Source organism: Scyliorhinus canicula, chromosome 3, assembly GCF_902713615.1.
Source record: "Scyliorhinus canicula chromosome 3, sScyCan1.1, whole genome shotgun sequence".
In the NCBI taxonomy this organism is placed as follows: domain Eukaryota; kingdom Metazoa; phylum Chordata; class Chondrichthyes; order Carcharhiniformes; family Scyliorhinidae; genus Scyliorhinus; species Scyliorhinus canicula.
Genome location: NC_052148.1, coordinates 138,735,397 through 138,751,467, shown reverse-complemented (window position 1 = coordinate 138,751,467; position 16,071 = coordinate 138,735,397). Strand labels below are relative to the sequence as shown.

General features: G+C 50.1%; 1 protein-coding gene across 5 annotated transcripts in view; it reads right to left on the bottom strand.

Annotated features, from left to right (window-relative positions):
- zmp:0000000660 (arf-GAP with Rho-GAP domain, ANK repeat and PH domain-containing protein 2) overlaps positions 1–16,071 on the bottom strand; it is a 494,698-nt gene that overhangs the window by 38,817 nt on the left and 439,810 nt on the right. For all 5 annotated transcript variants that reach the window (XM_038791442.1, XM_038791438.1, XM_038791439.1 and 2 more), the window contains exon 29: positions 522–604. In XM_038791442.1, coding sequence (XP_038647370.1) covers positions 522–604 — 83 coding nt within the window. The remainder of the gene's footprint in view (positions 1–521; positions 605–16,071) is intronic.

The window sequence follows — 16,071 nt, the reverse complement described above, 5'->3', positions numbered from 1 at the left end:
TGACGAGACCATTAAATTGCGCCCTAGGTCAGATGTCAGGAGGTTTTCCTTTATGCAGAAGGTAACGACACTGAGAATAGGTTATCGACTTGTGTGGCATGTGCAGATTTGCTGACAATGGTTAAAAAAGGAACTGAATGAGTTCCTTGCTGTGTCCAACATAAATACGTAAAAGGCAGGTGGGATTCTGAGTAGGTATTGCATGCCTCATTTGTGAACTCATTCTGATTGCCTAACGGGGGATTAGGAGAGGAATTTTCAAGATTTTATTCCCCTGAATTTGCCTAGGGACTTTTTTATGTGTTTTTTTTTGCTTCTTCCAGGAGATTACACAATGAAAGCGAGTTTGAGTGCTTAGTTGAGTTGCTTTTTGTGTGTTTGTGTATTTCATATTGTGCGGTGAATGCAAATAGGATAAAATTACATTTTGTGTAGGTATTGCTGCCAAAGCAATTTTCACAAATAAAACATTGCCTCATGTCTGGAATTATGTTCTGTCCCCAACTACTAAACATGCTTACCTACTCGGAGGCTTCAGTTTCTTTTTAAGGCCAAGGTAGAATTTTACGGATTTCATAGGCACTTCTCGTTCAGCTTTATTACTCTGAAAAAGTTAATATAAGTAGCAAATTTAAAATACTTTGGTCAATAAATATTTATTAGTTCATTAATTCTGGCATTCCCAAAAGAAAGCAAAACCTTGTTCTTATTTGTCACTCCAACCTCCAATTGTCAATGTGTTAGAACAAACAAAGAACAAACAAAAGCACAGCACAGGAACAGGCCCTTCGGCCTTCCAAGCCTGCGCCAACCATGCTGCCCATCTAACCTAAAACCTTCTACACTTCCGGGGAATGTATCCCTCTATTTCCATCCTATTCATGTATTTGCCAAGATGCCCCTTAAACGTCACTCTCATCCCTTCTTCCACCACCTCCTCCGGCAACGAGTTCCAAGCATCCACAACCCTCTGCGTAAAAAACTTGCCTCGTACATCTCCTCTGAACCTTGCCACTCGCACCTTAAAACTATGCCCCCCTGGTAACTGACTCCTGGGAAAAAGTCTCTGACTATCCACTCTGTCTATGCCCCTCATAATTTTGTAGACCTCTATCAGGTCGCCTCTGAACCTCCTTCGCTCCAGTGAGAACAAACCGAGTTTATTCAACCTCTCCTTATAGCTAATGCCCTCCATACCAGGCAACATCCTGGTAAATCTCTTCTGCACCCTCTCTCAAGCCTCCACATCCTTCTGATAGTGTGGCGACCAGAATTGAACACTATACTCCAAGTGTGGCCTAACTAAGGTTCTATACAACTGCAAAATGACTTGCCAATTTTTATACTCAATGCCCCGGCCAATGAAGGCAAGCATGCTGTATGCCTTCGTTCCTCTCTGATTGTCAATACTCAAGGGATAGACTGTCAAAAATTTGTAGAACTGTTAATGTATTGTTTGTTCCAGGCTCAAAAATACCAGGAAAGTCAGGGGACTGTGTACTTATTCATATAAAACCAATGCAATCTGTAATCATTTATAGACCTGTAAAATGCAAGCTGGTGGATCAAAGTTGAGAGGGAAAGTGGTTAGATATTATTCTTAACAAGTACAAAATTAGGACCAGTGAAGGTTACATCACATGAGGAGGATTTTCAGCCCACTGGTAACTGTTTGCTGGAACTGTAGATTTGACTTTAAGCTCAAAGCAATGGTGCCGTAATTAACAATGCAAGAAGAGATTTGTTTTTATTAATATTATATTTGGAGTATATAAAAGTTAGCTATATGTCATGTCTTCTAAGTGACAAATTTTAATGTGCAATATGTGGCAAGATGCATAGGATTGGACCTGGAGGTCGCGTGGATGGCCAAGGACAGTCACCAATGTTGAGATTGGTCTTCGCTGCAGAGGTGAGTATCCACCATCCCCACTCAGATGATCTGTCACACGAGTTGTCCATGCCAGCATGATGATTATACCCCCTCACTGACTACATGTCCTTTCTCCCACATGATCACCATCGGATGGTGCTGGTCCATCTGGATAGGCCCCTCCTCCTGCTGTCCAACAGAACACCTTGGAGGAGTGCTCCGAGGATGCCACCATCAATGCATCACAGTCGTCATCCCCAGCCTCTACCAGCGCAGACACACACACCTTGGTAGTGACAGGCTTCTGGGGCACAATCTGGTGATCATCACACAGTTGTTGATGCACATCAGGTGGAGGCAGGAACATCCAGGGGAGGCAGCTGTCAGAGGTCTGCTGGATTCCGGGACACAGCAGTCAGATGCTGAGCCTCTGAACCAGGTTTACCCAGAGCTGATGTAGTTGCTAGGGTGTGGCCGTGAGATTCAGAGGAAGATGTCAGCGACAGTCCAGAAGGTCCATAGCTGATTGGAGGAGTCCCAAAGGCTAAGGGCACAGGAGATTGTGCCGGCAATGTGTGGCACTGAGGCCAACACTGCTAGGGTGGCGACTGCAATGGAGAGCCTGGAGCACAAAGTCAGCACCATGAGTGGTGGTGTCCAAGGCGTGGATTAGTCAGTAACGGCCTGGCTGATGGCCTTGACAGCATGTCTCAGATTGTGGAGGATGAGTCCTTGATGCACGTGAACATTTCTGAGGCGCTGCGGAGCATGCCGCAGATGCTTGTGGCATGTCCCAGACTTTGGGGGATATCTCACAGTCTCAGGTGGGCATTGCTGAGGCACTTCAGTGCATGTACAGGTCACTGAGGATAGTGTCCCAGACACAGGTGAACATTGGTGAGGCACATGGCCGGCTCACAAGGGAGCATCGCGGAGGGCATGGGCACCATGGTGCAGACATTGGGTAGCCGAAAGGGTTGGCAGAGCCAGATGACGTCGGGGCTCTGGGGCTCAATCCAGCTGCCTCTCCATCCAAAGGTGACCCCCAGGGCCCAATGGGCACCAATCGGGAGGAGGGAGTGCTGGAGACCAACCCGGAGCCTGCCTACCAGGAGACGATGGTGGGCACCAGTTCTCCCAGGTCCACCCACCCTGAAACCGGCGTGTCTCAGGGTCTGCGTGCACAACAGTGAGGCATGCCTGGGCATGTGCCACCACCAGGTCGGCAGGAGCCCTCTAGCCCCAGGTCCTGCAATGGATGCCCGTCAAGAGGCATCAAAGGCCATAGGATGCGGTAAGCAGCAGGTTGCTTCAACCTCTTGATGTGTATCCTCGGGAGACACCTAGATGTAGGGTAGAGCGCGGAGGGCAAAGCACATTGAGGATCACTGACAGGGCACTCTTCCTGCCCGCCACCCCCATCCCACACCAAAAGCATACCATGACCACGTGCAGGTGACAGGTGGGAGCACGCACTCACCAGACAGGAGTCAGACAATGGCAAAGATTGAGGAGCACCAGGGCTCAGCTCACAGCGGGTTATCATCACTCTCCTACCTTGTACATTGATGTACTGATAGTGCCAACACACGCCCATCACAGTGGAGTGCTATAATATAGACCCAGGAGAGTGGAACAGGCCGATGGGGGCGTGAGGATGGGGAGGGGGGAGCACGATTGTGGGGGACGGTGGGTGGGATGGGGAAAGGGAGTGTGATGACAGACGAAAGAGGTGAAGGTGAGGGCCTCTTTTGTTCGAGGAGGGGGGAGAGCAATGGCGGAATGGATGGTCTTGGGGTGCTATACATTATCAGTTTCACATCCTCTCCAATTCCTTACAGATATTCCATGGGACGGATGATAATTTGGACCCTGCAGAAACTGCCCTCATGGTGCTGCTGGCAGGCCAGGGGGGCCAGACGTTGGAGAAAACAATGGCAGCAGACGCGTCAATAGAGGGTCGAGGTGGAGGCCCATGTGCAGGACCCCGCCCCACACCGAGGACGTGAATGCCCAGCAGGCCGGGGAAGGACCCAGAGGGGTAGGCCCGTGTCGGCCCAATGTGCACAGGCATTGCTGTTCTTTCAAACAGATGACGGATAGCGTGTGCCGCAGGAGGCTTCGCCTCAACAAGGGGACGGTATGGCACCTGTGCCATGTCCTCACAGACATGGCACCACATGGAGGAGGAAGCTACCCGCTCCTGGTGGTCGTCAAGATCACCGCAGCTCTGAACTTTTAAGCCTCAGGAACTTTACAGGGCTCGAGGGGGGACTTGTGTGACATCTCACAAAGTACAGTACACAAGTGCATCCACGGGGTCACGGATGCCCTGTTTTTCCGGGCAGCAAACTCTATAAACGTTGAAATGCACCAGGCCCAACAGGAAGCCAGGGCAGCAGGATTCTCCGCCATCGCCAGGATGTCCCAGGTCCAGGGAGTAATAGATACACTCACTGGACTGTCAGGCAGTGCCCCACATCAACAGCACATCCCCTGAACGTCCAGCCCGCATGCGACCACTACACGAAAATTCTGCACGTGCGCGCACGCTTCTCAGAGAGTGTACATGACAGCCACATCCTAGGGCAGTCAGACATTCCCGTCCTCTTTGAGGACCACCCCAGGATGGCCAGTTGACTCTTGGGGGGGGATAAGGGGTATCGGCTGAAGACCTGGCTGATGATATCAGTACGGAGGCCGGTGACGGATGTGGAGACCCGATGTAGCCCATGTGGCCACCCGGGCTGTCCTTGAGCGGTGCATCGACTCCTCAAAATATGGTTCCGATGCCTCAATCGCTTTGGTAGTGCGCTGCAGTACACCCCCCCCCCCAGAGGGTCTCCGGCTTCGTGGTGGTCTGCTGTGCCCTCCACAACCTGGGACAGCAGTGGGGCGAAGGGCTGGAGGTGGCGGTTAGAGGAACAAATGACCACCCCTGAGGAGGAGGACGAGAACTGGAGAGGAACCAAAGGACCAGCCGGAGGCTGGAGGACATGGTCCCCTCCTCCCCAGCCCCCCTTTCCCATCCCTCAGCCTTCCCCCTACCCCCCACCCCTGCCTTCCATCCCCCCCCTCTCTCTCTCTCTCCCCCCCACCACCCTGTTCCACCCTCGCAGGGTCTGTTTAACATCACTCCAGGGTGATAGGACTGTGTCAGCACTGTCGGTAGATCACTGTTGAGGACGGAGGGGGGTGGGGTGGTGGTGGTGGTGGTGGTGATAACCTGCTGAGAACTGAGCGTTGGTGCTCCCCGATCTATGCCACAGTCTGAATCCTGCCTGTTCACTGATTGCTCGCTCACACTCAGCCGCATTGCAGAAAAAAGTGCCAGAGGCATCATATTTCTCGAGCATAACTTTTTAAAATTCTATACATGTGTCCCCAACTTCTCCAATGGTTCCGCCGCACTTTCCCACTCTCCCCCTCACTTCCTACCCCCCTTCCCACCAACCCCCCCCCCACCAATGCCCTCACCCCTCGTGCCCCCTCAGTTTATCCTCAACTTCTATCCTCAGAGCCTTCTACGCTCTAACGCTGCACCTAGGTGTATCCCATGATGCACACCAGAGGTGGAGGAAGCCTGCTGCCTGCCACATCCCGTGGCCGTTAATGCCCCTGGTGAACATCTTCTAGGGGCCGTTCCACCCTCTTCTGGGTGCTGACGCCCAGACGTGCATTGTGGGGGCAGGTCTTGGGGAGCTGGTGGCTGCCATCGCCACTCCATAGGGTGGCTCTGGGATGGTATCCAGTGCCCCCTCCTCCAGGTCGGTGCCCATAGAGTCCTGGGGTTCACCTCAGGACAGACGGGCAGTTGTATCGAGTTCCGGCTGCCCCTGTCATCTGGCTCTGCCAGCCCTGGCAGCTCCCCAGTGCCTTCAGCATAGTGCCGATGCCCTCTGCGATGCTCCTCAGTGATTGGGACATGTTCTGGAACGCCCCGGCAATAATTACCTGCGACTGGAACATACTCTGCAGTGCCTCAGCTATGCCCACCTGAGACTGGTACATGTTCCACAGTGCCTGTGCTATGCCCACCTGAGACGAGGACATCTCCCCCAGCGACTGGGCTGTGCTCCAGAGGGCCTCATCAAGATCCACCTGAGACTCGTTCTCCAGTGACTGGGACACGCTGTCGAGGCACTCAGCTATGGCGGTCTCCGACTGAGCCACGCCTTGGCTACCTCCACTCATGCTGCTGACGTCGTGCACCAGACTTTCCACTGCTCCGCCCTAGCAGTGTTGGCCTCGGTGCCATTTATTGTCGGCACCATCTCCTGCGCCCTTAGCTCTGGGACTCCTCCAATCGGCTATGGACCTGCTGAACTGTCAGTGACATCCCCCTCTGAATCTCACAGCCTTCCTCTAGTGACTGCATCAGCTCCAGGTAAATCTGGTCCATAAAGTCAGAATCTGACCTGGGCACAATTGGGTCCTGGGATCCAGCTGACCTGCTACTGTTGTCTCGCTCTGTCATTCTTGCCTCCATCTGATGTGCATCGGCAAATGTGTGGTGCTCACTAGAATGTGCCCCAGAAGCTTGTGTACTACTGTCGTCCACTGAGGTGTGTCTCTCTGAGCTGAGGGTGGGGATGACAGCTGTGCCACGAATACAGTGGTCTCCTTGGTGCTCCGCTCAACGCACTCTCATGGAAGGCAGCGGAGAAACACCCAGCTGAGCCGGCATCGTCGGATGAGGATCCTACGGGAGACTGGACATATGATGAGTGGGAGGGTCATTCTGTATGGCAATAACAACTCATGTGGCAGGTCATCCGGGTGGCAGACAGTGGATCCTCACGTCTGCACCGTATGCCAACCTTTACATCGCTGACCGATCTGTCCTCAGCCATCCCCGCAGCCTCTGGTGCCCGTTCCTCATAGGGGAGTGAGGAATCTGATGTCCGGCAACCTGCCGCCTGTCTGGGTCCTCTCCCGTCTGTTGAGGGCCAACCTCTCCCTGGGGCACAGGGCATCAAGAGCCGCACGTGTTCATCGGGGGGGGTTAGGGGTTTCAGTCAGGGGGTGTGAGAATGGGGGGAGTGGGGAGTTTGGGGGGGGGGGGAGTGGGGAGTTTGGGGGGGAGTGGGGAATTTGGGGGGAGTGGGGAATTTGGGGGGGGGAGTGGGGAGTTTGGGGGGGGAGTGGGGAATTTGGGGGGAGTGGGGAGTTTGGGGGGAGTGGGGAGTTTGGGGGGAGTGGGGAGTTTGGGGGGAGTGGGGAGTTTGGGGGGAGTGGGGAGTTTGGGCGGAGTGGGGAGTTTGGGCGGAGTGGGGAGTTTGGGCGGAGTGGGGAGTTTGGGCGGAGTGGGGAGTTTGGGCGGAGTGGGGAGTTTGGGGGGAGTGGAGAGTTTGGAGGTAGTGGGGAGTTTGAGGGGGAGTCTGGGGGGAGTGGGGAGTTTGGGGGGAGTGGGGAGTTTGGGGGTAGTGGAGAGTTTGGGGGTAGTGGGGAGTTTGGGGGGGGGATGGGGAGTTGGGGGGGTGTGGGGAGTTTTGGGGGAGTGGGGAGTTTGGAGGGAATGGGGAGTTTGGGGGGAGTGGGGAGTTTGGGGGGGGAGTGAGGAGTTTGGGGGGGGAGTGGGGAGTTTGGAGGGGAGTGGGGAGTTTGGGGGGAGTGGGGAGTTTGGGGTGAGTGGGGAGTTTGGGGAGAGTGGGGAGTTTGAGGGGAGTGGAGAGTTTGGGGGAGTGGGGTGTTTGGGGGGAGTATGGGGGGAAGGGGAGTATGGGGTGAAGGGGAGTATGGGGGAAGGGGAGTATGGGGGGGAAGGGGAGTATGGGGAAGGGGAGTATGGGGAAGGGGAGTATGGGGGAAGGGGATATGGGAGAATGGGGATGGATTGGGACAATGGGGGTGATGGCGGTATGGACGGGGGTTGGAGAGTTTTGGGGGGGGCGACATGGGTGGGCTGGAGCATGGATTGATGCTGGGCGGGGGCCGTGCTAGGCGTATACCCGGGGGAGGGGTGCTAGACGGGGCCGTTACCAACCCACCCGTGTGGTTTGGTGGAGGCCGTTGACCTTCTTATGACACTAGGTTCCAGTCCCCCTGGTGATGCTCTCTGAGCTGATGGCCACTGCCACTTCCTTTCAGGTGGCATTGGCTGCTATGAGACTCTCGAGGGAGCAGGTCATCCCGTCTGATTTTAACCCCGTCCAATCTGGCCAGGTCGGCATCCCTGAATCGTGAGGTTGGTCATCTTGGTGGCATCACTGCGGGTTGTGTGGGGTTGACAGTGCAGCAGCGGTTTAAGTGCTGCTCTCCCTTGTTAATGGGGGCTGGCGAGCGCAGTCCCGTCAAATTAGCTGGTGGGACAGTCATTTGTGGCATGAAGCCTGTGGGGCCTCGTTAAGTGGACCACTTAACATTTTATAGCAGCGACGGTCTCGCCGGAGCGAGCATCAGGATGTTTGCAGCAGTTCCTGCACCCGACCAGTATATCGTGCCCCGAATGTCTGCTAAAACTGCCATTAAGGGGTTAACAGCTTGGCAGGCTGTGATGCCACCCATGGGAGAGGGGTAGTTTTGTTTCTCAGCCTTGTCCGGTGTCCGTTGTTTTCAATTTTGTTTTTAGAGTTCTGCTCTGGATTCTGAGAGAAGATGAGTTCATAAAAGTTACATTGCAGAAGGAGGCCATTCAGCCCATCGAGTCATCACTGGCCCTTGGAAAGAGTACCCTACCTAAGCCGACACCTCCAACCTAACCCCATACACATCCACCCTGTCCCCGTAACCCCATCTAATCTTTTTTGGACACTTAGGGCAATTTATCATGGTCAATCTAGCTAACCTGCACATCTTTTGGACTGTGGGAGGAAATTGAAGCACCCGGAGGAAACCAACGTGCACACGGGGAGAACGTGCAGACTCCGCAGAGACAGTGTCAAACCTGGGGCTCTGGATGTATCTTAGAACATAGAACATACAGTGCAGAAGGAGGCCATTCGGCTCATCAAGTCTGCACCGACCCACTTAAGCCCTCACTTCCACCCTATCCCCGTAACCCAATAACCCCTCCTATCCTTTTGGTCACTAAGAGCAATTTGGCATGGCCAATCCACCTAACCTGCATATCTTTGGACTGTGGGAGGAAACCGAAGCACCCGGAAGAAACCCACGCACACACGGGGAGAACGTGCAGACTCCGCACAGACAGTGACTCAGCGGGGAATCGAACCTGCGACTCTGGCGCTGTGAAGCCACAGTGCTATCCACTTGTGCTACCATGCTGCCCTCAGTGAAGCAACTGTGCTACCCACTGTGCTACCATGCTGTCCTTATTTCTCAGACTGATTTCTAAAAGCTCCTTTCCCAAGGCCATTGTGAATAAATCTGTAAGCCACTGAGTGTTAACTGTATTAATGAGTGGCATCAATGTGTTGGTTTTGTTGAATGGAAAGTTTGGGAGTCGATGGGAAAGTTTGCTTCAAGACCTTCCTTTTTGTGCAAGGACGGTTTAACTGTTAATTGAAAAGCTGTTTTATCTTGGATGTTATTGGGTTTAATCCTATGTTAATAATAAAGTTTGTTTCAATACAAAAGATCCCTAGAAGTCAGTGGAATCACTCCCGGAGCAAAATATCTTTTCCTCAGTTTACAAATTGAAAAATTATTGGGGCCTTGTCTGGTTTCCTAATATAAATTGGAGTCTGGCCCCGGTACCATAAGGAATGGTAAAGCAGAAACGTTAGCCTCCATGACAAACTTTCTTTTCACTGAGTTTGGAGCCTCTCAAAATTTGATCTGTAGAATTCATAATACGTTATGGAATTTTATAGCCTCTTGTAGTTTGGGACTGGCCGGCAAAATGCTGTGAACCGTTCAAAACGCCACTGGCTCTGCTGGGAACGGTAGATCCCCCAGCAGGATGGGCATTAAAATTCCACCCATGGTATAAATTTAGGAAACAATTAAAACTGGGCTGATAAGCATGAGTTTATAAAGAGCATATAAAAGTAGTTTTCAGATGATGTCAGTGAGGTTATAGATAAGCGGAGTGCAGTTAATAAAAAAAACACTAAGTAAAAAGCAATATACTGCAGATGCTGGAAATCTGGAAGAGAAACAGAAAATGCTGCAGCAATCATTGAGAAAACACAAGACTATTGATGTTTCAGATATAAAACCTATTTTCCAAACTGAATGGAATAGTGTGGATGTTGTATGTCTGGATTTTTGGAAGGCTTGTGATAAAGAAAAGACCGGTAAAAATTAAAGCATGTGGGATTACAGAGAATGTAGTTGCATGAATGGACGGAAGGTGAGGGGAAAGCTGTAGAGTAAGCTGTAAAGGAATTATTTTTTCACATTAGTGGTAGGTGTGTAGTCACGTGATCCCAGATACCTTTAATAATAATCGCTTATTGCCACAAGTAGGCTTCAATGAAGTTACTGTGAAAAGCTCCTATTTGCCACATTTCGGCACCTGTTCGGGGAGGCCGGTACGGGATTGAACCTGCGCTGCTGGCATTACAAGCCAGCTGTTTATCCCACTGTGCTAAACCAGTTCCTGTATTGATTTCTATACTGTTTTTTATTTATCATATGTTTTTTCAATAAAGGTACAAAAGGAATTGTAGTGAAGTCTATTGATTTACCAAATTAGCGGCCCTGGCAAATTGTGAGGAAGATTGCAGTTTATTGACAGGATTGTGACAGGTGCAGTTTAATTTGGAGAAACAGTGGAAGAAAGCATATCAAATTGAAGGAGGAAAAATGTCTAGATGTGCAAGTGGATCTGTTTTAATCAGTTAAAATGCCTAGAGGAAAGGCCATAAAAAAGAAAGTGAGATTGTTTTTTTTAAACGGGAGAAAAGAATGCAAAGGCAAGGTGATGATTTTAATTTGTACTCAATCTGGTCAGGTCGGAGTAGGAGTATTGCACACATGTCTAGGCAATGGTGTTTTCCTGTTTGCCATTGGCGCAAATCCCGTTATGACCTCTTAACTCACACAAGGAGCCATAATGGGGTTTGCGCTCGGGAAATCTCGGCTTAAGATCTTAGCCTCACAGCGCCAGGGACCCTGGTTCATTTCCCGCCATGGGTGACTGTTTCTTCCCATGTCTACGTGGGTTTCCTCCAGGTGCTTTGGTTTCCTCTCTCAGTCCAAAGATCTGCGGGTTAGGTGGATTGGCTTTGATAAAATTGCCCCTTAGTGTCCAGCGATGTGCAGGTTACATGGGGTTACGGGGATAGGACAGTGGCATGGGCTTCTTTCTTTCAGAGGGTTGGTGCAGACTTGATGGGCCGATTGGTCTCCTTCTGCACTGTCGAGATTCTATGGTTCTATGAAAACCTGCCATTTCTCGCCGATTTTCAGTCAGAACCTGACTCTTCGCCATTTTTTGGGAAAACTCTTGCCCAATGTGTGGGAACTAGAGCCATGAAAAGTGTACTGCGAAGATTCACTGGGGAAAGAAAAACGCCATGTAAAATTGGTAGAGAATATCAAGATGGATTTAATGTTCATTTTCAAAATTATGCAATGCTTTAAGAGTTTGTAGAGTGAAAGATTGTTGCATTGATTATCAAAGTGCATAAGAGGATAAAAACTACATTGAGAATATAAAAACTGTTCAACTATCATAATTAGTGATTCTTGGGTACACTAGTGTTCTGGTTAGATTTACAAAGCAAGGGGGCGACACACGGCACAGTGGTTAGCACTGGGATTACGGCGCTGAGGACCCAGGTTCAAATCCCGGCCCTGGGTCACTGTACATGTGGAGTTTGCACATTCCCCGGATGTCTCTGTGGGTTTCACCCCCACAACCCAAAAATGTGCTGGTTAGGTGGATTGGCCATGCTAAAATTGGCCCTTAATTGGGAAAAAAAAATAATTGGGTACTCTAAATTTATTTTAAAAAAGATTTACAAAACTGGTAATCCAATGTCTTAGAACATAGAACATAGAACAGTACAGCACAGAACAGGCCCTTCGGCCCTCGATGTTGTGCCGAGCCATGATCACCCTACTCAACCCCATGTATCCACCCTATACCCGTAACCCAACAACCCCCCAACCTTACTTTTAAGGACACTACGGGCAATTTAGCATGGCCAATCCACCTAACCCGCAGACCTTTGGACTGTGGGAGGAAACCGGAGCACCCGGAGGAAACCCACGCACACACGGGGAGGACGTGCAGACTCCGCACAGACAGTGATCCAGCGGGGAATCGAACCTGGACCCTGGAGCTGTGAAGCATTTATGCTAACCACCATGCTACCGTGCTGCCCCTTGTATTAACCATCGAGAGAAAACAAGTTGATATCTCAGCACAGCAGTTTCTTTCAAAACATTGTGTGCCTTGGTGTCAAATTTTGTATGTTAACCTTACTTTCAGATACTTTGGGATGTTTCCTTATGTGCTCCATGAACGCAAGTTGTTGAAATGGGGCCACACAGTAGGATCTCTATGGATGGGCAAATGGAGAACGGGCAAATGGCCATCGTCAGCCAGAATTATCTTGTCAGCTCATTATCCATCTGAGAACTAGTGAGCAAACTGTATTAAGACTATTATAAACTACAGCATGGCATGAGTTGAATTATACCCATTGTAGTTTAGAAGAATGAGCAGTGATCCTATTGAAATATGTAAGATCCTGAGGGGATTTGGTGGGATAGATACCGAGAGAATGTTTCATCCTGTGGGAGAACAGATTTAAGAAACAGAGGCCTACTCTTTAAGATGGACACAGGGAGAATTTTTCTCTAATTAGCATGGGGAATTCTCTTCCCCAGAACGCAGTGGAGGCTGGGCTATTGAATTTATTCATGGCTAAATTAGACATGTTTTTGGTAGGAATGGATGTCAAAGTTTATATGGACTGACGGTAAGGTACAGTTGAGATCACAGTCAGGTCAGCCATGATCTTATTGAATGGCAGTGCTGGTTCGAAGGGCTGAGTGGCCTACTCCTACTCCGAAGTCCAATGTTCCCTTAGCTAAATCAGCTTCTCAACTTCAGATGGATGATGTTGGTAGCACAGTGGTTAGTACTGTTGCTTCACAGCGCCAGGGTTGATTTCGGCTTGGGTCACTGTCTGTGCGGAGTCTGCATGTTCTCCCTGTGTCTGCGTGGGTTTCCTCCGGGTGCTCCGGTTTCCTCCCACAAGTCCCGAAAGACGTGATGTTCGGTAATTTGGACATTCTCAACTTTCCTTCCGTGTATCCGAACAGGCGCCGGAATGTGGCGACTAGGGGCTTTTCACAGTAACTTCATTGCAGTGTTAATTTAAGCCTACTTGTGACAATAAAGATTATTATTATATTATTGAGGCAGGAGAATGACTAAAGAAGTAAAATTCTGATTATGATTAAATGAAACAAAAACATGCATGTGTATAGTTAAAGTGAAGAATATCCGCAGCAGGCAACAACAAAACTATTCCTCGAGTTACTTATTTCTTTCACTCTGGAGTTTCTGCAGGTTTGTGGTAAACAAAGAGGCAAAACTATGCGCACACAGCAATTACATGTTTTTTTTTTTCACATGCATACAATAACCAAGTTTTCCATTAAAAGGAGGAAAGAAGAAAGCAATCAGCACCAATCAAGAAGGGGAGAAAGATCATCTCACTAAATTACCAGCTCATTGTTGAGAATCTCTGCAGGAACAGTGTTTCCAGGCAACTCCTTCTTGGTTCTAAGTTTGTTGGAAATTCTTGTTTAGATGTGATTTAATAAAAAAAAACATGCTTTCCCCTCAACTGTTTTGTGCTTCAACTTTTGAAGAAAACATCTTCCTTTTATTTGGTGAATATGCTTAACCCTCCTCCTATAGAAATTGGTTTGCAATTCTGTGGTATTACGGACAGGAGGAGGGTTTAATTCAAATGGCAATAATTTCTCCTCTCTCCTCTGTTAACATGAAAGGTGTTTCCCTGTTTATAAGTGGTGCTGTATTTCTCAACACCCTGGTTTTGGTGTAATCCAATTTTTTATCAACAACCCCACACCAAACTAGAGATAGGATGAACTCAAAGGGTTAGTTGATTTGCACAAACACAAAATGCGGAAGATGTTGCCTCGACACAGACTGTAAAGAGAGGGAGAGAGAAAAGAAAGATTTATGTGTGATTTAGAGGGAACATTAGCCGTGGCCACAAATCCCACCTTGGCCGCTAAATATTGCGAGAGGCGAAAACAGGATTTGCGATGGCGAGATTTCATAACGAAATCTTCCCAGCTCTCCTTTGATAACATGGTCGATTTCATACCCAGGAATGAACCAATTAACATGAATTTGAATGCATTAGCATCTACTTAGGGGGCTTAACATTGCGTCTTCAGCCCTCATCAAACCTTCCCACCAGCCGTGACGTCACGCCGGCGCAAATCACTACTGCTTTTTAAAACCAAGCGGTATGACCTCAGAGAGGGAGGAAGGAGGTGAGCACCACTATCTCCACTGAGCACTAGGGTTTGCAAAGGGATAAAGGTCACTCGGCTGCTCCGGGGCACTTTGAGGAAGAGGAGGTTAATTATCAGGGTCAGAAGGCTTTATTCACGTGGGGTGAGTGTCGCAGTAGCTCTCGGTTGTCTTGGAGTCTGCTGTCTATGATGTGTAACTCTGCTTTCAGTGCTTTGTGAGTACGCAGTCTGTGACAGATGAGACCCCGGAAAAAGAAAGCAACTCAGTGTCCATCCGGGGTGAGTGTGGTCATCCTCAGCAACACCAGCTCTCCATGGTCTCAAAGTCAGGAATGGCTTAAGGCTCAGGTTTGAGGCCTATAAGCCTGGTGGCACAAGATCAAAAGACAAGGGTGTCTCTTCACTGCTGAGTCCCCAATGCCTGCCACTCAGGATCTATAAGCCTACCCATCCCACCCCCCTTCCCATCCAAGGCAGACATACCCGTCCAGTTGACCTTGGCCAGTCAGGATGAGCGAGCACAATACTCTCCTGAAACAGCCCCCAGTGGTAGAGTGAAGGCCAGAGGCGAGTCTAATTGGGTGAGGGAATATGCAAAGGGAAGCCATTTTCTGGAGATAGGAAGGCAACAAAGCAGTGACTGTGCCAACATTATCAGCAATGCTCTGGGACTGGCTGCTTCCAAGTCAGGAAGGCCAATTGGCCAGGGGAGATAATAATGATCAGCAGCTGTGACACCAACCTGACTCTCTCTCATTCCTCGCAGGATTCCGAGCAACATTGGGATGGAGCCAGTGAAGCTGGCTATCTTATTGATCTGCACTGGAAGAGCACAGACTCCAGTAGCAATGTTCTGCGGCTTTGAGGGAAGACCCTGCAGTACAAGACAAGGCGGCTGTTGGGCAGGATCAGGGGCAGGAAGCCGCACCAGCTTTATAGGGCGCAAGAAGGCGCCAAAGACGACAAAGGGCCTAGCGGACCCGGTCCTTCCTGGAGCTGTCTGACACCACCGGCGAACAGAGACACCGCCTAACAAAGGAGATGATGCGGCACCTGTGCCATATCCTTGCGGACTTGGCACCACGTGGTGACAGAGACCACCCCCTCCCAGTCGCCGTTAAGGTCATGGCAGACCTGGACCTCTTCCCTTTCAGGGCTTCACTGGGGACCTGTCTTGTATCTCACAGACATCGGCCATATGTGTGTCCAGAAGGCGTTGGATGCACTGTATGCAAGGGCTGGTAATTATATCCACTTCGAACTGGCCCGGCAGGATGAGAGGGCTATGGGGTTTGGGCAGATAGCTGCCACAGGCAAAAAGGATAATAAGACTGCAGCCATGTCACTCTCCATGTTTTGTGGCACCAGGGAAGGCCTTTCAACCAGAATAGGTTCCACTCCCTCAATGTGTAGCTGGTGTGCGACCACCAGATGCGTGCCATGAGTGTGTAAGCCCACTTTCCTGGGAGTTTGCAGGACACCTACATCCTTGACCAGTCGCAGATCATAGAATACCTACAGTGCAGAAGGAGGCAATTCAGCCCACTTAGTCTGCACCGACCATCTAAAAGAAACCCTAACCAGCTCTGTCCCATAACACCACCTAACATTTGAACACTAAGGGGCCATTTAGGAAGGCCAATCTACCTAACTTGCACATCTTTGGACTGTGGGAGAAAACCGAAGCACCCAGAGGAAACCCACGCAAAGACATGGAGAACTTGCAGACTCTACACAAGCAGCTACCGAAGGTCAGAATCGAACCTGGGACTCTGCAACGTTGAGGCAACAGCGCTAATCACTGTGCCGCAGTGCCGCCC